This window comes from Clinocottus analis, unplaced genomic scaffold (genome assembly GCF_023055335.1).
Source record: "Clinocottus analis isolate CAN_PGR_092001 unplaced genomic scaffold, fCliAna1.0.p SCAF_12, whole genome shotgun sequence".
Classification (NCBI taxonomy): domain Eukaryota; kingdom Metazoa; phylum Chordata; class Actinopteri; order Perciformes; family Cottidae; genus Clinocottus; species Clinocottus analis.
Genome location: NW_027175843.1, coordinates 1,112,501 through 1,139,441, shown reverse-complemented (window position 1 = coordinate 1,139,441; position 26,941 = coordinate 1,112,501). Strand labels below are relative to the sequence as shown.

Below are 26,941 nucleotides of genomic sequence, written 5' to 3'. Positions count from 1 at the left end.
TCTGGTCCTTGTTCTTCGACCGCGGCCTCTAGTGTCGAGTTCAACTACCCTCCATCCATACATCGCACATTCCTGGAAAGGCCTCCAGTAGTGAACGCTCTCTTGAGTAGCTGCTACCATCTGTCTGTGTTGACCTGCGCACGATGACCTTCTCCAGAGACCTATTAGACCTTCCTAAAATAAACCCGGGCACCCGTGTGTCTTGCGTTCTGCTTACTCACAGAAATGTGCAGATTAACATGCGTGAGAGAGCGCGGCCGGTCCGTGCGGTCCAAACCCGACGAGATGAGATGGACCGCCGGGAATATTTCCACAGGCGTTCCTGTTCCTCGGAGGATGAAGACACGGTGACTTTGGTGACCTCTCATCCAGAGCCTCCATGAGACACTTTAAGTTCAGGGTCACATGACTGTTGGGTGGATCGCTATGAAGTTTGGTACAGACGTCCATATCTCACTCAGGATTAATTAAAATTATGACCGACGGCAGAAACACGTGGACAGTAAGGAGTTTAAATCCCAAGAAGATGCAAAAATAAAACTTTGGCAAATGGGAAAATGTCTTTTCTTTTGTAACTCAAAATGAACTTTGTGTTCAAAGGGTGAAAACATGTTATCTAGTTTCTTAGTATTCAATAAGCAGAGCCGGTTTTCACGTTGTTATCAAAGATTATCAAGCAGCTCCATCACGCACCGTTTATTGACCGCAGGAATCCAATAACGGAGTCTCCAGCTGCCTTGGACTACTCCTTCGCCGCTCCGACATCCTCCTTCCTCGTTCTCTCACTCTCACTTCCTCACCTGTCAGAGGTGGAATGTCGCTGGCGGGTCCGGGCCTCTCCAGGGCCCGGCTCTGGACAGACGCAGCGATGCTCGGTGAAAACAGTTTCCCAGCTCCGTGTTCGCAAGTGTAGCTTGAAACAAGCAGACAGCAGCAAACGACTGCAGGAACAGGAGCGGATGAAGATGCACCTGAGCAAGATGAACGCTGCAGACGCAGAGCAGCTCAAGCTGTTTTAAAAGTAGGAGGCTGAAAGAAAAGCTCACCGCATTCATCTCATCTCATTCTGTTTCTTCTCATTTACAGCCACCGGGTCATGTTTACTGTCGGATGAGGCAGAAATGCCTCAGACTGGGGATTTATACCCAGCTGTACATTTACATTTGAAGACATTAAGTTGTGTAAAATGTCAAGTTTGCAGCGGAAAGATATGAAAACAAGTTAAACAGACTTTTCTACATGGGACCTGGGAGCAGTGTCTATACTCTTTTGCTAAATCTCAAGACATGCATCATTAGTAGATTAGTAATTAGATTCATAAAGACGTGCATGTCCGTGTCAAACTGCAGATGGATATATCAGAGCTGTGAGAACACTTACAATAATGGAGATTATAGATTATATATCGGCTCCGTCCTCTGTGCTGAACGGGCCCGTAGTTAATGAAGCTCATATTGAATGCAGGATTTCACCTTTCCTCATCTCTCGTTAACTGTTTTCTCTTGTTGACAGATCTGTGCGGACAGAAGAGTAGAATCTAGAAACCTTCCCCAGACGCAGAAGAAGTTCAGTGGATCCACTCCACCCGGAGTCGGCTCTCTGCTGATCATCGTGGCAGCTTTCCAGCGCTCAGCGGGAAAGGAAGTGGCTCTCGGCGGGGGGGAGGAGGGGGAAGTGCTCGACTCGCCCTCGACTGGGCGGAAGTCAGGCCTCGAGGAGGCCGTCAGTCGGATGGGTCACGCTGTCAGAGCGCACCAGAGTTCACATCCTCTCATTAGACAGCAACACCTCCAACATCCCTTCAGTGGAGGAGGAAAGAAACAGTCAGGGGAAATTGGGCTGAATTACGCTCGGAATAAAACAGGCTTACGGTGATGGGATTGTGTAGTCAGGTAGACAGCGTGTGCGCGTTGTCATGACTTTTCTCTCCACGCACACGCGCCAACGCACCCACCCGGACGTCGCCCGCGTAATTGGTTTACAGCTGCTGGAGTGTGTGAAGCGGTGCTGCGGGGTTCGGGTCGCGAGACCCAAACATCCCGTTTGGATCATTGTGAGTCAGCAGAATGACACCGAGGCACCTCTGAAGCCCCCGATGCCGTCTTATGGTCGCGAGCAAGTGGTCATTTCATGTTGTGTTTTGATTTAGAGGTTTAATTCAAGAAGACATTGGGTCCTTCACGTATTCCAGTAGAAGTTAGATGACTGAATGAAGCTGAAATGAGACGGTTTAGCCTCAAAGATTCGTGAAAAAAGCTTCTCGTGAAGTGCAGTTTGTAGGACGTGAGGTCAAAATACAAAATACTCAAAGAAACCAAACTCAACAAACAAGCTAGAAACTTTATTTGTTAAAACAAGTATATAGAGTTGCTGCATTACATTTATCTTGCTAGATTGTGGTTTTATACATTAACCAACAGGTGGTTTAGAAAGGCAACTCCTAATGGAAACAATGGCATATGTATACAATACAAATTAGCAAACATATCAAAATCAGTTTTTACATCTTTTGTAGCAACCAATTCTTTCTCTTGGTGCCATAGTGCAAACTGTGTTGTTTGTAGACAGAGCTTAAGCATGATCTCAACATTCATACATCTCGACGATCCATTTTCTCTGTCTTAAACACATTTATTTATTTTCCTTTATAGGCTGCATTCACTGTGCCTTCAGTTCAAGTCCTTCTGTCCAGTCGTGTGAATTTACAATCAGAATAATTCAAGTGTATCGGGCAGGGTCAGGCTGTCTGGTTGGATGGTGAAGATTACGTCGGAGCGTCGGTGCTCCCGGTCGCGTGTGTTGCTGCATGTGTGTGTGTGTGTGTCGAGTACATGAACACGTGTCGAGACCCGAAGCCGTGTTTCACCCCGGTGGAACATTGTGGTGCCGGTAGGATCTCAGGACCGAGCGACCGCCACGGTGCCGCCTCTGATTCGGATTTCATTCTCAAAATGAGAACTTCAAGTTTGATGCAATACAAGAAAGATAACGCCTTGCGTTTCATCTTCCCCCCCAAAAAAGGGATGCAATTCAAATAATATGGGAGTGACTGTGGGCTAGTTTTCATCTTTTTTTTAACTCTTAGCCGCTTTGTGCACCACAACATGTTCTACCGGTGTGAAATGTCCCTCATATGAGTCTCCAGTTTCTCTCCAAGCCCTTTCAAAAAGTCCATGAGGATTCCTGGTTTCACTCTGAAAACATAACTTGAAAAAATGATTATCACAAACACATATCACATAGCAAGAAGTGTATTAGCTTGTATGTTGGCTACAAGTGGAGTGGAGGAGATGGCGTACGAGTATAATCTGTCGGCGTGTGTGTGATAAATGGACTGCACAGAACACAGATACAGGAGAAACTTCTGATCACTTCTGTCTACATTCCCTCCAAGGTCCGGCTCGTGTGTGAGTGTGTGTCACGTGTTTCTGCATCCATCTGACTTCAAGTCTCTATGGCTAAGATTTCACAGGAGGAAAGAAGAGTAAGAGCTATGAACTCGGGTGTGAAAGCGCTGTCCTGCAGAGGGGGGGGGGGATGTTTTGTGGCCTTTACTCTGGTTCTACTGCACCGTGTGCTGCAGGAAAGCGTTGGAACTGGTGGACTGGTTGTGTTAAAAAGTTTGAAGCTGGAGGACGGACGAAGCCGGCAGCCTCCTCCGTCCTCCCGTCCTCCCTCTTCTCTCCGGGGGTCTCCGTCCAAACTCAAGAGCATCCACAGCGGTCCACCACCATGGACGGGATCTTGCCGTAGATGATCTGCTCCTTTCGGTTAAAGTAGAGCATGTTGATGGGCGACATCTTGGTGGGGGTGCAGCAGGGCCCGGCGCTCCCTCTGGGGTTGGCCTTGTTCACCAGGTGGGTGTGCGGATACTTCTGCAGGTGCATGTACTCACACTCCCCGGAGCAATAGTTGGCCTTGTAGCGCTTCGGAGCAATAATCCAGTCCCAACCAAAGTCTTCAAAGTCCACCGTGAGCGGGTAGCGGCAGCACCGGGACTCCAGAGAGTTCTCGTCACAGTCCAGGCCCGAGTCTCTGCGGGCGCGCCGGGGACCCTCCGAGATCTTCACCTCCATGAACGGTTGCTGCAACGACAAAGGAAGCGTGAGCACTTTCTGCAAAAGGAGGCGGATGACAGCATCCTTCCTGCATCTTTTTTATAATCGGGCGCCCTCGACCCCTCTGGCAGCCGGTGCTCGAGCATGGCACGATAATATTATGAAACTTTTGAGTTTGAAAGCAATTAAATCATCCGACGGTTGGTTAACCACAGCCGTCTAGGTATTCTAATTGCCTCAGAGGCCGCGCCAGTACTCCAGCCGTACGATAAGTGTTTGTCATTGATATCTGTGTGTGTGCGTGTGTGTGTGCAGTCAATTACTCTGATTTGCACAGTCACACAGAATACTTTAAGGAATGTGGGGCAGGTGACTTTTATGTAATCAAGCGATAGGATTTGAGGTTATTGTGGACTGGGCGTTTGTCCAAGTGCAGGTGTGCGCCTGCATGGAGTCTGTGTTGATTAACAGCTTTCAGAGGGTCTTACGTCTCGATTTCCTCCTCCAGCAGTGCGATGCATGAATGTTTAACCACCTGCTTACTCTGCAGAGCCTCTACATGCACAGCCCAAAGTAAAACATCAAGACGGCGCAACAGAGGAACCAAAATGCTCTGCTCGTGTTGGTTTCATGCAGGATTGTCCAACTATTGTGACATTCATAATCCTATTGATTAGAGTCCCGGAGACAATGAGCCGTAAACAGTTTGACACCAACACTATCCACTTCTTTACTGATGAGACAAAACTGCTCGTGATCACTTAAAGGTAGCGTAAAGTCATAATTCATCTCACCAGTCCTTCCTCTCCGGGCTCTGTGGAGGTCACGGCCAAGTCGTTCCCCCTCGAATCGAAGGCGTTAATCTCGATGCCCCAGTTGGTCTCCGGCTGCCGCAGCCACACACTCAACACTTGCTTGACGTCTATACTCTGCCAGGAGCTGACCCCGGCATTCACGTCGATCTTCAGGGAGCGGATGCGTATGTGCCTGCTCCCGTCCGTGACCGGCATCAGGCGGGAGATCTGCAGGAACACGGTGGTCGCCTCGTCCGAAGGGCGCAGGTTCACCCAGAGCTGAGCTCGGAGGATGCGGTTGGCTTGAAACTTTTGAGTAAAAGAGAAAAGGCAGCACTTTGGCTCCCCGTCCGCTTGGACGATGGACTCGGCTGGAGAGAGACAGGAGAGGAAGAGAGAGAGAGAGAGAAAGGGGTTAATGGCCATGTGCGGGTCAAATGTACAGAAAGAAATAAACTGGTGGAAAGAAACAAACTGACTCTGAGAGTGTGGCTACTGGCTAACACAGTTTAGTCTTCCAAACTGCACCGACCCATATACAGTTAATGCTGCAATATCCACACATCCAATATCAAAACCTGGTAAAGCTTCGTGTTTCCCAAATAAAGATCTCCCGCGCGCTCCGTCCCGTGCGTAAAACCCCTCTCCTGGAGACGCCTGCCGGCCTCTCTCTCTCCTTCTCACACAGAAAAACAAAGTGAAATAAAGACTTACGCGCAGTGGCCATCATCATGATCGTCTCCGTGGTGGCGTGCTCGTCGTCCTCCTCCATAACCACATCCTTGTTGTCGTCTCCCAGCACGTCGTACTGGTCGAGAAGCTGCTGCAGCGGCGGCGCTTTGGGCAGGAGCTGCTTCACGATGTCTCGGCTGATGTTCGGAGCTTCTTTCATTCTCAGTTTGCTCAAAATCTGAGATTTGATGGCGTTCAGCCGCATGGTTTTAATCTGCTGCCGGACCTCGCAGGTGGCGCACTGCTCCGTGTCTTCTGGGCTGGAGGCGGAGGGCTGCTGGTGCGTCTCTTGGTCACTCAAAACGACTGGACCCAAAGCAATCAGCACGCTCAGATACAGCACAGTCTGAGACAGATGCATTGTCTCTAAGGTGTGCAGGTCGGTTTAAAAAAAGATCCCTCGGTGTGTGCTGGACCTGCTGCGCGACTGCACTGGGTTTGGATTAATGTTGCACTCTGATAGGCATCATACTTTATTAGCGCACACCTTTTTATACTCCAACTTTAGCCTCTTTTGTGTCGTCAAAAACTATGATTGGCTGGACAGGCAACAATGAGTTTTCACCGACTGACATGACAACTTTTTTTTTCGTTGTCAAACCATAAAGGGATGGAGACTGTGGGCATGTGCTTAACGTGTCCACGGATGAATACACTCACTTTGCTTACAGTGATTACGCAAAGAGCTCTGGATGTGCACGTGATCTGTCACCGCAGCACCTTATGCAGGATCTTTGGCATTCAGTTGTTTGCACTTCTTCTTCATTCCACGTGATCTCGCGTGTGTGCTGCGTGTCCCTGTCAAATGTCCAGAGTGATGCATTATGTGGATATGTTATTATTTTTAATGGTACATGTTTGTAAGCTTGAGTGCAACTACATTATGCCTGGTGGGATAACACTGTGTGACTTGATGTTATGAGCCTAGCAAATGAACATATCACAACAGAATAGCATATCTGCAGCAGATTATGAGAGAAATACGCTTTTTTTTCTTTATAAAATGCATTTTAAATCTGCGGTTATTGTCAAATTTGTACCAAATTTGCATCCTTGATTAAAAATAAGAGTTACAATTGCAGCCAGGTCATTCTCGAGGTGAGAGAAGCTGATTGTAGAAAAAAAGATCAAAATAAGTGACAGCGTTCCTCATACAGGGATATATACATACAATAAACGGAGAAAAATAAATAAATCTGCAAAGATAAAGCCACCTGACTCGTTCAAGTCCCTGTTGGTGAACCCTGGCTGTAGCGTGTGAGAGGATGGCGCCATCGTGTGGCAGCTGCACGTCATTCAGATCAGACTGGGCAGCAGCAGCAGTCACGTGGCGACCTGGAACAAGATGATGGTTTGAAATGTGAAATGAGGAAGAGGAGAGGTTGAACAATCAAATGCATACAGGAAAAAACAACTTTACAGTCAACTTGTCAAATATTATCAACACCTGTCCCTGAACCTAACACGTTGTGTCATTTCACAGAGCTCTGACATGCAGCATGTAGCATTGTAGCATGTAGCATTGTAGCATTTATCACGTTTGCCACCTGAAACCACATTCAGGAACTCATACGCCTCTAATTATTACTCTCGTCAAATCTGAATTCATGAAGTCCTTATTAAGTGGACATTAGCATAGTTCTTAAGGAATGTGTTGAATGAAAGAGGCAACACAGATATCTCACAAGATAAAAGACTGTTTCATAAGTTAGCTTTTATACAAAGATGTTCCCCAAAGTAGTTATTAGCTCACTTTAGAAATTGGAATTCTACAATAATCAAGCTTTCAAAATAATGCATAAAATAATCTGTCAACTATATAAAGTAATCAAAGTAGTTCTGCCTCTTCCAATTAAGTTAAGTTGTTTAATTAACGTAATTCAAACGTAAGTATTTCCACATGGTTAAATGGCTTTCTTTAATAATTTAGTAATTCTGTTGGGCCAATTTTACTTGCCGTATTTACTCTGTTAGTTTCTAACATAGATTAAATTTATTCACTAGAGACGGGTTGTTTCCATAATTCAATTGGATTTGGTCAATTTCATTTAATACGTTTGATTCAATTTATTTGCAACAGCATTTCTCACAAGTAAATAAAGATTACAAAAATCAAGCAATGTAAATAAAAAGTAGAACAGTTATAAAAAAATTAAAAAAAATTAAAAAGTAAGAAGAATATTGAATATACAGATGGAATAATGTGTATAAAAATACTTAAACGTAATGTACATTGCACTGTGACACAAGGTGATGAATTAAGATAATTCAAATAATACCTTTTTAAACATTTAAAACGCTTGCAGTGATGACTAATACTGCACTAATATAAGCTAATATAGCCCATGACACTTTAAAGACTGAAGTAAAGACTGAAGATCAGCGCGCTCATTTTCGGCGCACATTTTAATCCGGTGCAGTGTCTCCGTGTCGCCGCCAGAGGGCGCTGTCGCACCAGCCTCTGCGGCGCGGTCGCGCTCCTCCTGCGCGCCGCCGCGGCTCGGCAGTTGGCGCGCAGTGTCGCCGCGCTTCACTCCGTCCAGACGTCTGCTGCTTTCGTCTCTGCCGCGCAGCGCCACTCGGCGTCGGACCGGCGAGCAGGCAACAGGAGCCCTCCGCCGTCTGGTCCTCTAGTCCGTGATTTAATCTGAGGCGGAGCCCTTCAATCTGCAGGAAACAAACCTGGCAGCAGCGGCAACTTTGGTGATGTATATTTATTTATTTATTTTTCTTCTTTTTCTTGCACACAATCAATAACGCGTCAAGTTGAAATCGCTCGGATGCAGTTTGAGGAGCAGAGGGAGAGCAGAAGAACCAGCTGATTATTGTTGGTATTGATTGTGTTTCACACCCGGATTATTGTTTACTTCATCGACCTTGGGTTATTTCCTCCGTCGCCGGACTATTTTTTTTGTTGGTCATGAAGGAAACCCAGACGCATTTGCCACACAGTCAAAAGTATGTACAGCTCCAGGATCTCTGCTGTTGTCATATTCCTTCTGATCTCATGTCTGCGGATGTATTTTCCATTCATTGAGGTATCAGGTTTATTCCACGTGGCACGTGTCTCTCTGACAGCTGATTGATGATCTCACAGTTGGTGCATTAACATTAAAACACACACTTGCCTCTATTTAATCTCATTTATATACAACACCAGATCTGGCAGAGGATTTTTGCGTGTGTCCGGTTCAAATGGCCGTGTGCTCTGTGTGTGGAGCACATGTGTTTTCTGTGCACACAGGGCCTGCAGCTCCAGGAGGAGCTGTCACTGTGAATCAGGCTGCGCGGCTCGGTTAGTGGAACAGATGGGAGACGCAGGCTTACAACCAAACAGCAGCGCTGCTCTGAAAGCCGGAGACGGACTCGCCCGTGTCATGCAACACACAAAATAGGCCGAGGGATTGAGTCATAAAAAAACACACTGAGTTAGTGGAGGGCGGGCGAGGGGGGGCAGAGTGTGAGGTGAGGCCTTGACCTCGAGCCCGGGGTCACGCAGTCGCCTCGTTGCCGCCGTGAAAAACCTTTCCTCGTTCCCGCCATCTGGTACTTTCAGGCCGTCTGATGGAATTGAAATCACTAAATTTCCCTCCTTGTTTGTCTTCATGTCCTCTCTCTCTGCAGCTGAGGAAGCGATGGGTTCCAGCCTCCGTGAGAGCGAGACGGACCGTGTCAGCGCCGCCACCGGCCCCACACAGGGATGGGCCTCCTAGCCAGTTGCACCCAGGGGCGCCCTCTAAATCTACCAGCCTCCGCTTCATCACGCGCCTTGGCACTCGGACATGGACGAGCGTGACGGGAGCTGAAAAGCCGACCGCAGCAGAGAGACTTCGAGGGGGGAAGTGCGGCGTTGCTCCTGGGACGTACCGACCGATCGCTTCCGGGGTTCAAAATGTCAGAAATCTAACTAAAGACCCTCGCCCGCCTCACCGCCGCACACGCACCTAAAGTAAATCAATGCGACACCCTCGAGAGTATGGGGTGTGTCAAATCCAAGAGGAGCGACTCGGCGGGCCAAAACTCAAACTCGGCGGACAAAGTGGAGCACAAGTCCAAGGGGGCGCGGGGCGAGAAGGCCTACTTGGTCCACTCGGAGATGGGCTCGCCGGAGAGCTCCCTGAAGGTCAACCCGGTGCTGCTGGAGTACGCCCAGAAGCTCTCCGAGGACATCGTGGCCCGCGCCGTGCAGCAGTGGGTGGAGGTCGACCGCCGCTACTGCGACATCCCCTACATCGAGTGTGACGTGCCGTGACGCGAGGAGGGGTGACGTCGCAGCGGGAAACGGCAGAACCGAAGCCAGAGGCCGCCTTGACCTCGAGACCTGGGAGGTTGAACGCGGGATTATAAACGATGCCGCCGGTCTCGAAACACCTTCATTCAGAATGAATCCTTCAAGAATCTACCTGCTGCGAGCAGGAATATGAACGAGCTGTCAGTAATTCCGATTTGACCCACTTTTGGATTGGATTATACTCTTGGATTGAACCTAAAACCCGCCTCCAAAGCGACTAAAGCACTCTGATCTTGTCCACATTCCTGTGATTATGTGAAAGCTGGAGCCCGCAGTGTCTTCAGCTGGATGTCTCATCGGTGTCGGACCCTCCACCAGTAGATCTTGGCTCTCTGTGGCTGGACCCATAACGCAAAGCAAGAAATCCTATCAGATATTTCCTGGTATTCTCCTCTTTAGTTCCTCTTGCCAGTGAAAGTCTACCCGATAGTCCTCGATGCTGCCCCAGGGCCGAGATCCAGTCCTTTTTACGGAGGAAGTTATTAATAGATCCCTTCATTTGGTGAAGACTCTTCCTTGAAACTGGGACTCTGAGGTCAGAAACACACCCGGCAGTCCGGCTCCTTCTGCTCTGACAGAGGGCTCTGCGGGCTGAAGGTCTCCTCTGCCGGCCTCCCAGGAGATGCTGCAGAGAGCAGCGTCTTCCTCCCACACTGCCATTAGGTTGACCGCAGCCCTGCATCCATGCATCCATGCATCCATGCATCCATGCATCCATGCATCCAGCAGGCAGGACTCCTCCAAATGACTCCAGGAAACCATGTGCATGCGTGGTGTATTTCCTTAAACTCCAGGATTCTGTGGACACGAGTCCACGAACGCGGGAACTTGTCACGTTTTGGGACTCGGATCACCGAGCTGCCGGCGACAAAGAAACCAGAGCAGTGCGCGAGAGGATTGACACACTTTTCAAAGAGGATTTGGCTTGTCAACAGAACACAGAACTGGAGTTTTAAACAACAAACAAACAAACAAACAAAAAACACGTGGTGTTGGTGTTTGTACAAACGTTGTCGGGCCTATTTTTTGTCAACATTATTGTACAACGCCTGAGTGAGAAATTATGCCATGCGCTCTAAAGAGGACACGCACAAATATGCAAACTTCAAAACTTTTATATATATCTATATATATAGATATATATAGATATATATATCTTAAAATAGGCTGGTGCTGGCCACAATGCAGGGCCGCGGTACTAACCAGGGGACAGTAGATATATTTGGAAAAGAGGTTCACAGCCGCCAAAGTCCTTAATGAATGTTTCTATGAGCCCAACACTGTTTTGTAAAGTATGATTTCTATCAGAAGGAACATGATGTCTGCTCGTTGGTCTCTGGACGGAGGTGTGATGTGGTGCAGCTGCAGATCTCTGCACAGCTACTCTTAATGATGTCATTGGGATTTGCCCAAAATGTAAGTTCTCCTAAAAGAAAAAGCACGGATAACGACGCTTACACTGCCATACGAGTATCTGCAGTGGTAGCAGCTTTGAATGGTGGTGTAGTTATTACCATCATAATAATAATAATACTAGGGACCAGTATACAGAATACCTTTAACACAAGCCATACGCCAACAGTGGCAGGGGACCTTTCTCTCCACTCGCCTTCTCCCCAGGTCGTCTCTGACGACATGAACAGTGTTTCACTGTCGACGGACAGCAGTCGATGTGTAAGTCACACGTTGCATCAGGAAGTCTGACCCGCAGGGGCCGGTTGCATCAACGTAGACTCAGACTAGTCGTGGTCCTCCACTTCAGGTGTCGAGTTAAACGAGTTATTTAGGAGGATGTGTCGCAAAAAATATTAATACTGAATTCATTTGAGAAGTTTGCCACCTTTCCGACTGGCTAGGAGTCTGAGGTGAGAGCTTTGGTACTCTGGCAAGAGTGAAGCGCCTCGTTAGCAGACTTTGTGAGCTAACCGCTAACAAGCTACATGGTTTAGCTGAGCTAATTGATCAAAGGGCTGCTCACTCCAGAAGGTTTCTAGACCTCTGGAGGTCAGAACGGACATGTATAAAACATGTTTATATACATACACGTCACTCTAACTCCCAAACCCTGAAACATAATTTGCACTAATCTGTGCGGACAGATTAATCTGTTGGGGTCGTCTCCCAAACGTGTTGCGAGCGCACTAAAGATTAGAGATGACGCGCCATGTTGCTAATTCCTAATCTGACTGCAATTGTTTTCGCTTCAGATAAAATGACAAACGTATAATCTCTCTGTTGTGCAGAACACTGTTTTCTATCAACGATTGGGATTAAAAACGAAAAAAAAAGGCCTGTTTCTGCAGCACACGGCAGCGTTTGGATCAGTTTGTGCAATTTAAGATGCACATTTACTTTCCAGTTTTTATGCTGGAAACAAATTATTTTTTTTCACGTTGCTTTAAATGATATTTTTGAGATCCCCAAATCGGGTGTGCAATCTATTTCTTAGGCAATTCATCAAAGATGTTGCCATAATCCATCACGATCCAGTGTGAACATCTGGGAAAGGCTGCTGATGCCTTTTGGAAACCGTGATTTGTAGTTTTCAAAGTCCCCCGATTTCAATAATTGAATGCCAGCATGTGTTTCTTGATAGACGGGAGATGCTGCTAAAACACTTTATTAAAGCTTTACTCGAGAAAGATAGAATCCTTTAGGTGCACAATACGAAAGGCTGTTGTGCCCTTTAGCACGGATTCAATTAGAGATGCCACTAACGATCGTTTTCCTCATCAATCGATCTGTCAATTGACTTCTTGATTATCGTTTTAGTCTTTAAAATGTCAATAGTGCAGAATGTTTGTTGAAATGTCTCACAGGCCAAAAGTGATGTATTTGATTTGCTGGTTTTATCCGACCGACTGTAAAAAAAACCCCAAAGACGCTCAGTTTACTCTCACACATGACGAAGACGAGTAGGGATGCCCTAAACCAACCCACGTCTTACAACAACCATTCGTTTTGTCGACTGAACGACATCTGATTCAATCAACAGTTTCGTAGATGAAACACCTGTCGGTGCTGAAGCAAAACAAGACGAGCGAGTGGCAGAACTCATGTGCACCGACTCGCCGGCGAAGTGAGAAACGGCCTCAGGGAAGTCGCCTCGTGGGACGCCGCATGTCGGCCTGTGGATGTTAAGGATGGAACTTGCAAACTGTACATAGTGTGTGTGTAAAAACTGATGCCAATAAATCTGATTCATGCCTTCGATCATTCTTGAAATGTCTCGGTTATGTTCTAAACCACTACTCCAACATTATCCATTTGAATCAGCCGTCAAACAGGAGAAGCACTCGTCCTGCTTCCTGCAGGAGAGCGGACGCACAGCAGGTTCAAAGTTCAGCTGCACGAAGAACAAACAAGCGCCGGCCGTCAGTCACCCGTCAATCCTCTTGTTTGCAGAGCAAATAGTGGCCTAAAAGCACGAGGGGTTTATCCGTGACGCAGACAGAAATAATACTCTGTTTTCCCACGATTTATGGCGGTTTATTGTGAAGGTCGTCCCGTCTGCTGGAGCCTCAGACTGCTGCTCCACGAGGCCGCCATGGAGGTGAGACGTGGTTTATTGAGTCAGATCGGGAACGAGAAGCAGGAGGACGAGATTAAAACAGACACGAGGTAAAGGTGCTCCAACTCGTAAAGAAAAACTGTTCATAAGCCTGCTCCAGGTGCTCTTCATGCGGCTGCAGAGCGATCACACCGACAGTTTTGCCTTCACATAAAATCCACGCTGATAAAAGAACGGACCGGTTTCACTCCTCTGGGTTTGATGATGCAGCTTAAATATTATAAACAATCATAATTCATCCGACAACGGTGCAGCAACGCTCTGCGTAACAGAAAATTTAGGGATCGAGCAGTTTCATTATGTTGTAAATTCAAAATCAGAATGTCAATATTGTTTTCCTTGAAATATAGAAAACTGTAAAAAAAATAATCAAATAAAGTTCATTTGTACTCAGTTTAATAAGTTAATGCATCTATAGAATTGGAGACGTATTGATTGAATGAACGTGACATGTCCTGTCACGTTTACCAAAAGTCTGCTTTTATTTTGAAGTCTGCTCTTATTGTGAAGTCAGGTCTTCCACGCTTGCACCATAAGGCCAAGTTTACACTCAGGGTTACTGGAAAAAACAGGCTGGCTTGTACTGAAGGAGAGATAAATGCAAAAATACACAGTGCAATAAGTTTGTCTGCCTGAATCTTTCACATTTCCCTTCAGTAGTTTTGTTATTCTGTCTGTATGAACAGGACGTTCAGGATGGGGCGACGTTTAAGAAAAGGCTGACATAAAAAAGTCTAACGGTACCTGCTGTGATAGCAGGTTTATGTCCGTTCATCACAAGAACACTTAACAGGTCGTAAAAAGGTCGTGGTCTTAATAAATGTTCTTTAAAGCACAAGTTGTGTCTTTAGACGACGCGTCTCTTTCTGCTACACAACCAGCTCTTTATTGCCTCGAGGTCCAGCGTCGATGTCTGATATCTGGCTGGTTGTCTCATAAATAATGAAACTATTGAGAACTAATAAAGTCTGAATTACAGTGACGTGTCCATCAGATGAAGTTTATTACGAAAAACACGCTATATCACATGCACACCTCTGTTTATTAAAAAATGCAACGTGACAATAACTGCATTCAGGACAAATATTGATATACTTCCAAAATCTGCCACTTCTCTTGAGAGAGTCCGAGGAAACCTGTTGCATCTGTAACAGTGCAGATACTAGTGGAAAGAAAACATGATGGAACGAGACAAAGAGACGTCATAAATCACCCGCAGGAGGAGAAGCGACCCCGCTGCAGGGAGACCAGACGACGCCGGTCAATGTCACACCCACAAACACCCACAGGAAGTGTAACAGCACTCAGTGGGCTCATCGTCTCCTCCCATGTGTTAGTGCTGCTGAGCGGCACAAGAGAGAGTTCCTGCTGCACAGCTTACGTAAAGAAAAACAATAAAACCCTGCAGAGCCCAGTTTACACTTCTCCAACCTCTCCTGCTGCTATTTTAGTTTTACAGGAACATGAATCAGACCTTTTTGTTCCTCAGAGGAGCAGCTGGGATCCTGCAGTTCAACGTCTCCACGGCGTTGAGACAAACCGTATGTGACCGATGAGATGAACTTTGTGCGGTCCGGTCACATGACTCGGTGCACGGAGGCTGAGTGAAGGCGTAAGTGGTGTGTGTGTGCGTGTGTGTGTGTGTGTTTGGCGGGTCGGGAGGCGTCACAGCGTCAGGTCCTTCTCTCCCAGCGAGGAGAAGCACTGGTCCACGCTCTGCTCGGACACCTCCTCCAGCGTCGAGGGGTTCCACTTGGGACTCTGGTCCTTGTCAACCAGCACTGGAAACCAATTGGAAAAAGAAAAATTGCACTTATTTGATGCTTTAATACCATTTAGAGTCAATATTGCCGTATTTGCCGTTAGGGTGACTTACCGGCTCGGACGCCTTCATAAAAGTCGCAGCCTCTCTGCAAAACAACGGAAACGATCCCGTGAGATGAGACGCTGTTAGCATTCAGCTCTTAGTCGGCGCTAAACTAAAAGCAGCTGTCTCAGATGATCACGATAAGTCATGCTGACATTTTTAAACTTCAAAGATAAATAGAAGAGAACACAAAGGGCTCCTCGACTTGCAGAATAATTCCCTAATCCTTCAATTCCTACTGAATGATGCAAAAGGATGCTCGGTGTTCACCATGCAGGCCTGGCTGAGCCGGTACTCCATCACCAACACGTCCCGCAGGCTCAGCGCCGCGCCCGCTTGCAGCTGCCTGAGCGTGATCTTCAGGGACGTGGGAGACATCTTGGACAGCGTCTGGAAGAGGAGAACGCGTTGGTGCACTTTTAGATTGAAAACAATAAATACAAATGATCAAATGAAAGTCACGAAGAAAAAGAAATAATCATGGCAACGTGTAAATAAGGAAAAAGATAGCTTTGAATGTTTAATGAGCAAGAAGGTGGAGGAACTGAGGGAAGTGGGATTAGAATAAATATTTAATTCCTGGGATGACCCCACCCATATTTTAAATGTATCAAAGCAATAAACACAAAATAACATAACAGCTGACCGCTTCTCCGGTATTATTAATCCCGGCGTGATCAGGAGGTCTAATCTGGGGTCTAATCTGGGGCATGTGCACTGTTACGTCAGGTTAAACGCCTTCCTCTCCAGGTTTGATCTCGTCGGAGCGTCGTGACATGAAAACGACTCAAACAGCTGAAAAGCAGACATGAGAGTCGCGACCACCAAGAAGAGTCGGTTTCCAGAATCGTTCAGGAAAACCTGCGGACTGAAGCCGCTCTGGTCGGCTAAGAGGGATTCTGGTCCGGCCAACAGGACTGAGACTAACCCCATTAAGTGCTTAAACACAGGCGACCACTACTTACTAACATATACTGCTAAAGCAGAATAATGACAAGCTCCATGGCGCCGGCGGCGGCGTGCAGCAGACGGTGGAGGAGCCGAGCTGCAGCTCCTTCAAACACTACAGACGAGTGTCTGAACACGCGCACTCTTTTATTTTAACTTGTTTATTTTACAGAAACAAATGCACACTGAAGTCATTTTTCATCTGCTGTCCCTGGACAGTTTTTTTTGTTCACGGCAGCCTGAAAATACATTTTTTTTAATAACAAAAAACGAATTCATTCAAGATGTATATGTAAAGCACTAGAGACAAATGCACATTTACACAGAATAAACAGGACAAACAGGACGTTGATGCTTGCACACCTGATGGGCAACAAGCCGTTCCTTAAGGCTGTTTGAATGTTTCGTACGTTTTTTTGATTTGCTGATTTAATAGAAAATGAATTATTGATTTGCTAGAAGAGCTTGATCTACGTGAACTGCCACAGTCACCACTAGAAGCAGATCTAGTGCGTCTGTCTCTTTTTATTTGTATATTTGGGAACGGAGACGACGGAGGACCTGATGCCTCTGCTCCGGTGTTGCTTTGTTTATGTGGAATTACTTTAAGTGAATAAAGTGATCGTGTCGGTGTTTGTCGTCAAGCCGCAGGTCGACAGCATACCTCCAGTTGTTTGTTGGCGAACTCTGAGCCGTCTGCCTTCAGGTCCTGCACGATGCCCTCCACACTGCTGGAGCTGAACAGCCTAAAGGAAGGAAAGCTCGCTCTCAATTAAACTGAAATCAGACCGTTTTCCTCAATAATGGGATTCCCCCTGCTTGTAGTGTTGGTTCACAGCTTTAAAAGACATGGTTTGTTGTTTTTATTTCATCAACAAAACCCATAAATGGCAACATTGAAGTGTGTAAAAGGTGTTTTCTGTGTATAACATATCCATTGTTGTCCAAAAGCTTGAGAGACGACGTAAAACAATGTTGTTTTCTGACTCTCCAATGGCATTTAAGGAAGTAAGAGACGACGTCCAGTGCCTACCGGTCAATATCAGACATGTGTTCGTCCAACACGAAGGGCTTCTCAGAATCCAGACTGCTCTGTGGACAGAGAACAACCATCATCATCACCATCATCATCATCATCACAGACCAACTCAAGCGTCCTTATGAAAACATACGCCTGGACGTGAGTCTCACCTGCTGCTGGTATGAATCCAGCACTCTGGAGACGTCTTCAGCGGAGGGAGACTTCAGGCACACCAGCTCCTTCTCCAGATCCAGGATCTATACAAAGGACGTTCAAAATTAGCCACGAGGAAACTTGGCCACGTGTTTGTGTGTGTGTGTGTGTGTGCAGACGAGTGTGGTTCCTCTCGTTCCCGAGATTAAATCCATCATTTTGAAAACAATCCCATCTTTCCCTCTTGGCGACACACTAGTGAAACACTGGCAAGGGAACTTTACATATTCCAAAAGCTATTTGTCCCTGTTTAGTTTATTTTGCATGCTTCTGTATTTGTAGTTATGGCTTCATTCAACACATCCAGTCCATGTGAAAGATATACGAGAGACTTTTCCGGCCTTGCTTTTGGTCAAACTGCTGTTGAAGTTGCACAAACAAACTAAATCCACCCGCTGCAGCTCCGTCCTGAACCGAAGGTCGCAGTCCTGAATAAACAGAGCTGCCTGCTGGTCTGACCTCACGCCAACAGCAAGACAAACACAACCCGCCTCTGGACCAGCCGGCGCTGTGTTGGCATCTTTAAAACAAGCGTGAGACAGCCAGTGACTCAGCGTCCGGCTTTCCAGTGGAGCTTTAACCTCAGCGACCTGCAGCCTCACACACACACACACACACGGCTTGAGCCGCCATGTTGATCAGATAATGAATTTAAAAGCAATATCTTGGAACATGCATGTTGTGTACGTCACGCACGCAGCCCCGTGTCGTACCTTCTGACGCTCCACAAAGTGAGTGGCGACGCCGGCTCTCTGCACGTCGCGTCCCTTCAGACGGAAACCCGTCAAGGCGAGGAAGAGTCCCAGCTTCCCCTGGAGCCTCGGCAGGAAATAGCCGCCTCCCACGTCAGGGAAAAGCCCTGTCAAAATAAAACACTCACATGAGCACACGCCACTGATATGTGAGAGACAGTTCTTAAAAACATACACGCGTAACAAACTAGAAATACTGCCTCGTGTTTGTTTGTCTGTCCAAAATGTCCTCAGCTTATCGTTTTATCTTATCGGACTAATTGTGTAAAATTGTCTAACTTAGGATACGTGTGAGTGATCAGTGAGGTCACAGTGGCCTTCATCCTTGAGACATGTTTTCCCAAACTAAGGAGGGAGTGTATGTTGAACTACTCCGCAGACTAGTCCCTAAACATGTAAATAATATCTAGTGGATTACGCAGCACTACACTAGAACCAATTGACATAATAAGCTATTGTTCTGCTTATTGATTAATTGGAAAACATCAGAAAATAAAGTGAAAAGTTTCCTTTCAGGGGAAGAAGGCAACTTCAGGCACACGGCAGGTAAAGCACACGAGCAATAAATGTGCAGGAGAGTTTTTTGGGAACTTTTTTTATGTGGCCTCTACTCGACCTCTTCCACAGCGTTGGCGGCTTGTTATTTAGGGCGCCGCTCTGCTCGGCCTCTGATTGGCTGATCGTCTTCTTTGAAGAAGTTTATTGCCGATGAACAAGATTGGTGGAAGGTTCGGTCGGTTAATGATTTCCACTCAAAGGCGGATGTTTCCACGAGGACGGCAGCTCTCACAGTCACGATGCCCCGACACGGGAGGAACATCTTGGTGTTTTTATTTCTTCTAATTTACCGATTGGGTGGAGATTAATAATGGGATTAATGAAATTAATTCAAATGAATGTTAACCGTATTATTGATATGGCACTTGTGTTGTTTACAAGACAGTGACCTAAGGTGACATTTTAAAACATATTTTTTGACACCGTCACTTTCGTTTGATTAATTTATTCTCAAATCAGTTTGTGGTCTTTTTCTCATATTCCAGCATAAGAAAATACTGTTTTTTTAAAGGACCAGGTATCAGGTACCAGCACTGTCCTCCATCTTTACCCTCCTACCTTCGTCCAGTGTGATAAGTTACAACCACTGACAGAACAAACGATCGCTGGCTCGCTGTAAACAAGATAAACAACAGCTCACGAGCAATCAGAATGTATTCTGTAATCTCAAAGACGTTTCCGTTGGATTTCAACGTTTCTGACAGTAAAGGAGATTCTGTTGGTCCATTTAGGTTCTCCGACAGCTTTTTTCTATCGCGGCTCGAGGAGGAGGAGGAGGGAGGGATTAGATGTGTTGACCTGATTCACGGCTGAAAATGTAATATCATAAATGTGACAGATTACGGCTGTCGGTCAGAACGCTAGCGGGGTCCAGGTTAACCCGGTTAATCTCGCCACAGAAGGGGTTGACGTGTTGGTGCGGTGAGCAGCGAGTGTTTGACTAGTTATGAAGTCATCGTTCTATCCTTAAGGGGGTGAACAATACTACTTTTAACAGATAATCACTTTGTTTTGCCCCGACGGATCCTTAAAGGAGCGTTGAAGGGCTGGCTGCTGAATTATAAAGTGTTGTTGGGCGTGGTGGTGGAGTGGGAGCATTAATAAATCATAGCGAGGGTCCCTAAAGGGCCGGGAAGCAATGATGACAGGATGAGATGCAGACCGCGACAACGGATCAGAGCTTCTCCACTCGGCCATCAACAGATGATTCATGAGATTTGGGGAAACATGTCGATAACGTTAATGGAGACAACGACGGACATTTTCTGAATCATCTGGTGTCCGACGACTCCCTCATCCAAAAACTCACATTCATAAAGAGTGGAACAGTTTCTCCTACAATGACTTGGTTAAGATGTTGTAGATGACACCGAGTGCTCTCAGGGGAATGTTGTAATGAAATAAATAAATACAAAATCTGTACTTGTAGCGTCAACAATCAATAAAACCAAATCAAAGTCATTCTGGAACGAGGTGCCGGCAACGTTTCATTTGAATAAACGTCTGCCTCCCTCTCTCTATCCCCTCACACACTTCTGCATCGTTTTGCACCTGATAAAACACACACACACACCCACACTCACATCCACTTACACCAATGATTATACTGACATCCACATCCACACTTTAATAGTCCGTAATTGGCACTTTCATTCACTTAATTTGGCTCAATCTGGTCTAATAAACTAGATTTTGGGTGTTCCCCTCGCAGGTGTTCACATCAGACCGTGTGGGTTGGTGCAGACCTCTACTGGTTTGATGAGCGTCTCCCTCTCTCCTGCTGCGTTGCACCTGCTCGGAGTCACATGATTACAGCACAGCACCCTCCAACTTTACGCTGGAGAAAAGGTCTAATTAGCCGGAGTGGGTGTCAAATCCAGTGAGGAGCAAACGAGCTGCACAAACGAAGCGAAGCCCTCACAGATCACTGATGAGGCAACCGTCAAATAGCACAACATTAACAACCTCAAAGACCTGAAAAAGACTCATTATTTATAAAATGAGATGATCAATAACCATCACTGATATGACTATAATGACTAAGTGGGTTTAGTTAAAAAAATGAATATAGAAATATTGATATAGTATTTTTATATTGGCCTGATGTAACTGGAAGCTTCTTGATGTCAATCAACTAGAGAGCAAAAGATGAACATTGATATTTGTAATATACAACGTACAGATAGGAGTGTTTCAACTCAACGACAGAAAACAGGAAACACACACACACACACACACACACTGCTGTTAATGACCACTTGTTTTTGTCCCAAAAATGCTCACAGAAGAGCAAAGAGAATGTTATTAGAATAAAACACGTCGATGCGGCCCTGAGAGGAGGTAGTCAGCTGTATTTAAATGCTCATAGAAATACATACATGAAATCTCACCTCTGTACTTTAACCCATACTAAGCTTTAAGACTTTAAAAAAAATCCTGACAACACAACATGACAGTAAAGTTGCAGTAAAGTCACACAAGAGAGGTTTCCATCCTCTCAGGATCGAGCCTAAAATAAGCACAAAGGGTCTCGAAGCAGCTCTGCAGTTGCTTTTCCCTAATGGAGAAAACTAAACACAAGACACACCCTCACACACACGCCGTCGTATATCAATCACCTCGTATCGCTAATCCTCCGCCTCTGCAATTGAATTGAGGTCCCATTTCCTCCTCTTCATTGTGGCCTCGCCTTTGGGAAAATGCCACGCACACAACACGAACACAACGGGAACTTCAGACGTTTCTTTCTGGTGAAGTCGAGTCCTGTCCGCTGACGACTTGATCGTCATTCTTCCCTCTGCTCCGGACATCTCTGTCAATTTCAACGCGCACCACTTAAAGCATCCGCGGAAGATTTATTATGGAGACCGAGCCCAGAATGATCGGGAATGAGCTCGATGTGCGTGAGTGTGTGTGTGTGTGTGTCAAACAGAGGACGAAGCAAGTGTCCTTGGAAGTTTGCGAGTGTGAATCAGTGAGATCACACAGTCAATAGATCAGAAAATGAACACACACACGTTAAACCACTTTAAAAGGACCGTATGGTCACTTGCACGACAAAGCGCTGCAGCTGCAGCAAAACAACGACTTGATTCAAACAGAATAAAACAACCTTTGTGCAGTGTGTGAGCTGATCATCAGAGATGCATCTCTATATCCATTAACCGTGTTGATGACGTGAAAACACGGACTGAGGAGCGATGGGAACTATACGCTGGCCACGGACCCAGAGTGACTCACAATAAGGATTATATCACAGATTCCTGCAAATACTTCAAACACAATTAAAGACCTGTGATAAATCCATCTGGGTTTAAGTGACAACCAGCTAGTTTACACCAACGCCAGCTGTAGTTCATTCGTTGTTAGAGATTTGTTACTAAGCTCCTCAGACGACGGCCATCTGTCCACACGGGTCAATTAGCTAAAGAGCAAATTAAAGCTTAGCACAGTGCAGTAAAACACTAAGATTTCTCCATGCAGCGAGCCATTTAGTTACTGATCAAGCATTAGTATATGATGCATCCTTTTATTTTGGTCGGTATGAGATTATGCAAAAATTGACATCCCCCTCAGCAGGAACCCTCTTTTCTTTGTCTTTCATGTTAATAACTTGGTAAGGTTGTACATTTTTGATGAAATGTCTCGACAATTATTGGATGGATTGTGTTAAAATATGGTCTAGATGTCAGTGTTACCCACAGGAACTCTGTGGATCCCCTCACCTGTCTATCTAGCTCCATCCTCAGATATAAACCCAAATCTAAAACAACATTCCCATGAGCCTTAGCTGCATTAGTGCTTGGTGCTAATTAGGAAAAGTAACCACGCTGAAACGCTCACCGGAGATGAGTGAACTTCGTAAACATGACTTGCCAATCATTTACTTTAATCATACAGTTTGTTTGATCTCTCCAATAACCCCTCCATCCAAACCCCTTCCTGTCCCTTCAGTTCATCGTATCGTCTCTTCCATTGAGGAGCAATTGAGTAAAACACAGATTTCTTTCCCCCTGAAATGCCATTTTTATGGAGGCCATCCATCATAAGCTGTTGCTGAGCACAACTCGTCTCTGACCCTCGGTGTGTTCTCGTTTCCCGGCTTCCCATGCAGACACACATCACGTCTATGAATGCATTTGAATTGGATCCAGCTGCGTCAAATCACTGCTCCTTCATAATTAATGGTCTGGATACCCACTCACACTACTGGGAGCCAACCAGTGCCCCCCCCTCTCCTCCCTCCTCCCTCGAGGCAGATGAGCGCTGGTGCAGCCGGGCGGTCTTACCGATGGCAGTCTCCGGCATGGCAAACAGCGTCTTCTCAGTGGCCACTCGAAACCGTCCATGAACGGACAGACCGACACCCTGCAGGGAGAAGAGACACGACGTTACGCCCCCTCTGGCTGCCTGATTGCTGCAGATCAGGTTCACCTGCACCGCACCACCTGAGCTACATCAGGAGATCAGTGGGCTGGATGACTAGACGCTCAGATCCAGTGCTCTCTCTCTTCTCTTCCTCTCTAAGCGGTCAGACCTGGGGATATATGGAAGGTCAGTATTGTTTTTTCTTTCGCTCCAATAGGGAAGGAATACTTTGTTCTAGCTAGTGTGGGGTTTTTCTTTGTTGTTTTGGCCTTTAAGACTGAGGTTTTTGCTTCTGTTTCAGTTGTTCTGCCTTTTTTTTGTGCGCGCTAAAAAAGCTGTTGAACCATCATTTAAATGCCACTTTAATACCTCACCCGCCTCGATGTTTTCCCTTCTCTGTTCCACCTTTTCGGAGGCTGTTCTTCCCTCTGCATGTGCACATGACACGAGGACGAGACGAGGAAACAGAGGCCCAGGAATACACACGGCGTGGGGGGGGAAACGGGCCAAGGAGAAGACATCAATAACCGAAAGTCCCTGAGCTGAAGTTTGAGATGGAAAATGCTGAGAGAAAAAAAAAAACCTGGACGTAAACCAGGCCGACCCTGCGTCAGAGGGTGTGTGTGACTTATGTGTGTTGCGACCAGCGGGGGGAGAGGTGAAGGCTAATGAGCGGCGCTGGCCGGAGGACGTTTGGACCACGGTTTATAATTATGAGGTTGCCATAGAAACAACATCCTCTGTCGTACACGTCGTCCTCGACCAGGCGCGCGACCTGTCGACGCAGACAGGTGTACTGCGCTGCTGTGACGGGGGAACGGCCTGCAGCTCCGTTCAGTTGTGAAAAACCAGACTGATAATGGCGTCTGATACGTAGACGGCTCAGATCATCCTGAACGACAAGGCACTTAAAAGAAAACACACACACACACACACACACACTGATGCTAATGACCACTTGCCTTGTAGAGAGCCCTGAGAGGCAAATCAGAGAAATATTCTGGTGATCCATTTTCTAAATGTGGTTGAAATTATTCAAAAGAGCTTTCTTGCAATGACCGCTGGCTGCAGCGGATTTGAAACGAGGGTCCGTTTAATCTCACATTACCAGAGTTTTACCATAAAAGTAGTGGAACATAGTTACGCGCTGGCGTGGCACCGCCGAGCACCTTATAAGAACATGTCTGCAGATCCTGCTGTCAACAGTGGAAATGTGCAAAAGTGTGCGGACGAGCATGTTTATAGCTTAAGCTTACAAACAGAATAGGCTGCTAAATTTACAACCTGGCTGGGAACGGTTTACGCTGGCTAACGTACGGAGCGCTTCATCAAGTCCTCGTAGCGATATTTAATCTACTGGGTACGGTGAAGGGGAACGCTTTAGATTTTGCAAAAAAATCGAGGTTTGCTAAATCAGAAATGATCAGTGACACGGCGCATAAGAGTGGAAATTACAATACAGGAGCCGAGTAAAGGTTTGTGTGAAGAGACACAAGTGACAGTTATAAACACTGAAAGAGAAAGTGACATTTGCTTGAGAAGGATTCACGTTCAAAAACTGCACAGGAAGATAAGAACCTCAATGCGTGGATTAAAATCTGCCCCGAGATCTTTTTTCTGGCCCTCGCTCTTCTCATTAGATGCTGTGGACATTAGGAAACAAGAGCTCTGTTCTCCAGAGGAAAGAGATTACACCCATGCGGCTCTGGGCAAATATCCATCAGCAGCCACAACAACTCGTCTGTTACAAAGCCTCCTGAAAGCAGTGGGATCGGAGCCCCGATGTGAGGAGCCTTCTGCAGGAAGACGTACATGTTTAAAATCTTAAGAGCAAACTTAAACATGCTGAGAAGAAAAAAAGAGTCAGAGCTCAAACGCAGAGCACAGCATTATTAATAACACTTCAGACCTTAATTCTAGGGGATTTAAAACTTGAAGAGAGCGATGAATGATGTGCGTGTGATGAGATCCCTGTGACGTAAGAGGGAGAGTGTGTGTGTGTGTGTGTGCCTTGACCTGCTAAAGACAGGCCTCTTCAATCCCTGGTGGTTTGTTATCACTAACACAAGAATACTCGTTCGTCGTGGGAGATCTGCCCTGAGCTCAGAGCAGATCTGGGAACAGAGACTCTGGTGCCTCTTCCATATATAGAACTAGTCTGTTTGCAACCACCACACACATTAAACAGCAATCGCCCTGGAGGATGGTTTGTGTCAACATTAGTGTCTTCTCTCTCCTGACATGACTTCTTTAAATCACTTTATTCCCAGAGCTTTGAACCCATTGACAAAAAAAAAAAAGAGTAGATAAAAAAAAATTACTGTGTGAAAAGCAGCACAAAGGAGTCAACAAACGTCACAGCTTTTCCGCTGGGATGATGAACGGAAGTGTTTTGCACCACACGGTATGGTGCAGCATACATCAGAAACAAGCACTCAGCTGTCCCTCGCATCCATTACTGCACTCTGCTCCCCGACATTGTTTTGTTCTGACAAATTCAATCTCGCGTCCGTCTCTTGGAAAGGGAGATGGTAAGCGAGGGTGTCATTGTCATCATGGCCGTCTAATCATGGAGAAAAACAAGCAAAGGAAAGATGATTTGGTTTCTGGGATTCATCCCACTGTGGATTACTAATTAGTAATCCACAGTGTTTACTACACTGATAATACCAACAACAACAAAACAAGCTGCTTTTGTATCGGCAGTGCTGAGCAGCCCAAAGAACTGACCATTTTGAATGAAAACTGACACATTGGTGCTAGTCAGGCTAAGATGCTAATCACTTTAAAATCAAGTCGAATTGTTTGCTAATTCAAGGTGACAATGCGTCAAAGTGTAAGTTATTCTTGCAGCTTTAAAGGTTTCCGTTGTTTACTCTACTTGTTCGACATTGAATAAAAAGGTGAGTTTAATCACAATTACAATATCAAGTTATGGTACTTGTCCTTGAAGCTTACTAGTTATGTAGCACATCATTAGCATTTAACCTCCTTCCATTGGGATCATCATATTAATCAGTGTGCTGGTATTTTGACCCAAACACTTGTCCAACTCCCTGTTCTCCAGCTTCTAGCCTCCATTGAGAAGAAGCAGCGCTCCGCTGCAGCACCATGTGCAGACACTGTGGACGCTGCAACACTAAGAAAGATCACTCCACACGCAACTAATCAATCAGGTTATTGATTTGCATGACATACTGTTGTAAAAAGACAAAATAAATCTGAGCATCAGATTGTAAATTGCATCCTGATAGCCGGCAGGCTGATAGTACACTGAGGTTCAGTGTTGTGCTAAAAGGCTTGTGAGGTCTTCATAAAACTCTTTGCCAACGCGCACACACACACACACCCACACACACACACACACACGATGAGTAATGACCCTGGTGGCGGTGAGCAACCTCATTGACACCTCAAGAGTAAATTCACTGTCAAGGTCATGCGATGGAAAAAAAGAACCAAACGACATTTTTTCAGACCAGGTGATTGAAACAATGTGAACAGATAACAGACCTTATAAAACCATAAATATCACTCCTTATATCCTTATTTATGAGCATTTGTGCAGCTGTCTGACTAACGTCTGCTCATGCTTAATGTAGAGCAAAGGTACCAATTCAAATTCCAAACATCTCTGACACCTGGAGGGAATAAACTGTGGCAGCAGCAACAACGCTCTGCCGCTTCCTATTTCATCCAATCAGAAGCCACCTTGCCATCGGCAGCGGCAGACAGCTCTCTACTGACACCTACAGGCATGATGTGAAT

General features: G+C 46.1%; 3 protein-coding genes across 4 annotated transcripts in view; 1 reads left to right on the top strand and 2 right to left on the bottom strand.

Annotated features, from left to right (window-relative positions):
• Positions 1-2,319: 2,319 nt before the first annotated feature.
• mstnb (myostatin b) lies at positions 2,320-5,945 on the bottom strand. Its single transcript, XM_068572447.1, has 3 exons — positions 5,567-5,945; positions 4,853-5,223; positions 2,320-4,085 (listed from the first exon to the last, which is right to left on the bottom strand). Exons 1-3 carry the CDS (start codon positions 5,943-5,945, stop codon positions 3,705-3,707), a joined length of 1,131 nt encoding a protein of 376 aa, XP_068428548.1. The 3' UTR covers positions 2,320-3,704.
• A 2,245-nt stretch (positions 5,946-8,190) lies between these two features.
• Positions 8,191-10,969, top strand: cunh2orf88 (chromosome unknown C2orf88 homolog). The gene is made up of 2 exons (XM_068572667.1): positions 8,191-8,287; positions 9,209-10,969. The coding sequence occupies exon 2, from the start codon at positions 9,561-9,563 to the stop codon at positions 9,834-9,836; it is 276 nt and encodes a 91-aa protein (XP_068428768.1). The 5' UTR covers positions 8,191-8,287; positions 9,209-9,560; the 3' UTR covers positions 9,837-10,969.
• Positions 10,970-14,427: 3,458 nt separating this feature from the next.
• Positions 14,428-26,941, bottom strand: part of hibch (3-hydroxyisobutyryl-CoA hydrolase) — a 14,557-nt gene continuing 2,043 nt past the window's right edge. The window contains exons 7-14 of one of the 2 annotated variants that reach the window (XM_068573250.1): positions 23,095-23,173; positions 18,209-18,354; positions 17,453-17,539; positions 17,295-17,353; positions 16,926-17,007; positions 15,584-15,703; positions 15,323-15,356; positions 14,428-15,227 (exon numbers count right to left, since the gene is read on the bottom strand). In XM_068573250.1, the coding sequence (XP_068429351.1) occupies positions 15,112-15,227; positions 15,323-15,356; positions 15,584-15,703; positions 16,926-17,007; positions 17,295-17,353; positions 17,453-17,539; positions 18,209-18,354; positions 23,095-23,173 (723 nt within the window). In that variant the 3' untranslated portion in view covers positions 14,428-15,111. Of the gene's footprint in view, positions 15,228-15,322; positions 15,357-15,583; positions 15,704-16,925; positions 17,008-17,294; positions 17,354-17,452; positions 18,116-18,208; positions 18,355-23,094; positions 23,174-26,941 lie in introns of those variants that run through there. The other variant, XR_011077325.1, reaches the window with a different exon arrangement.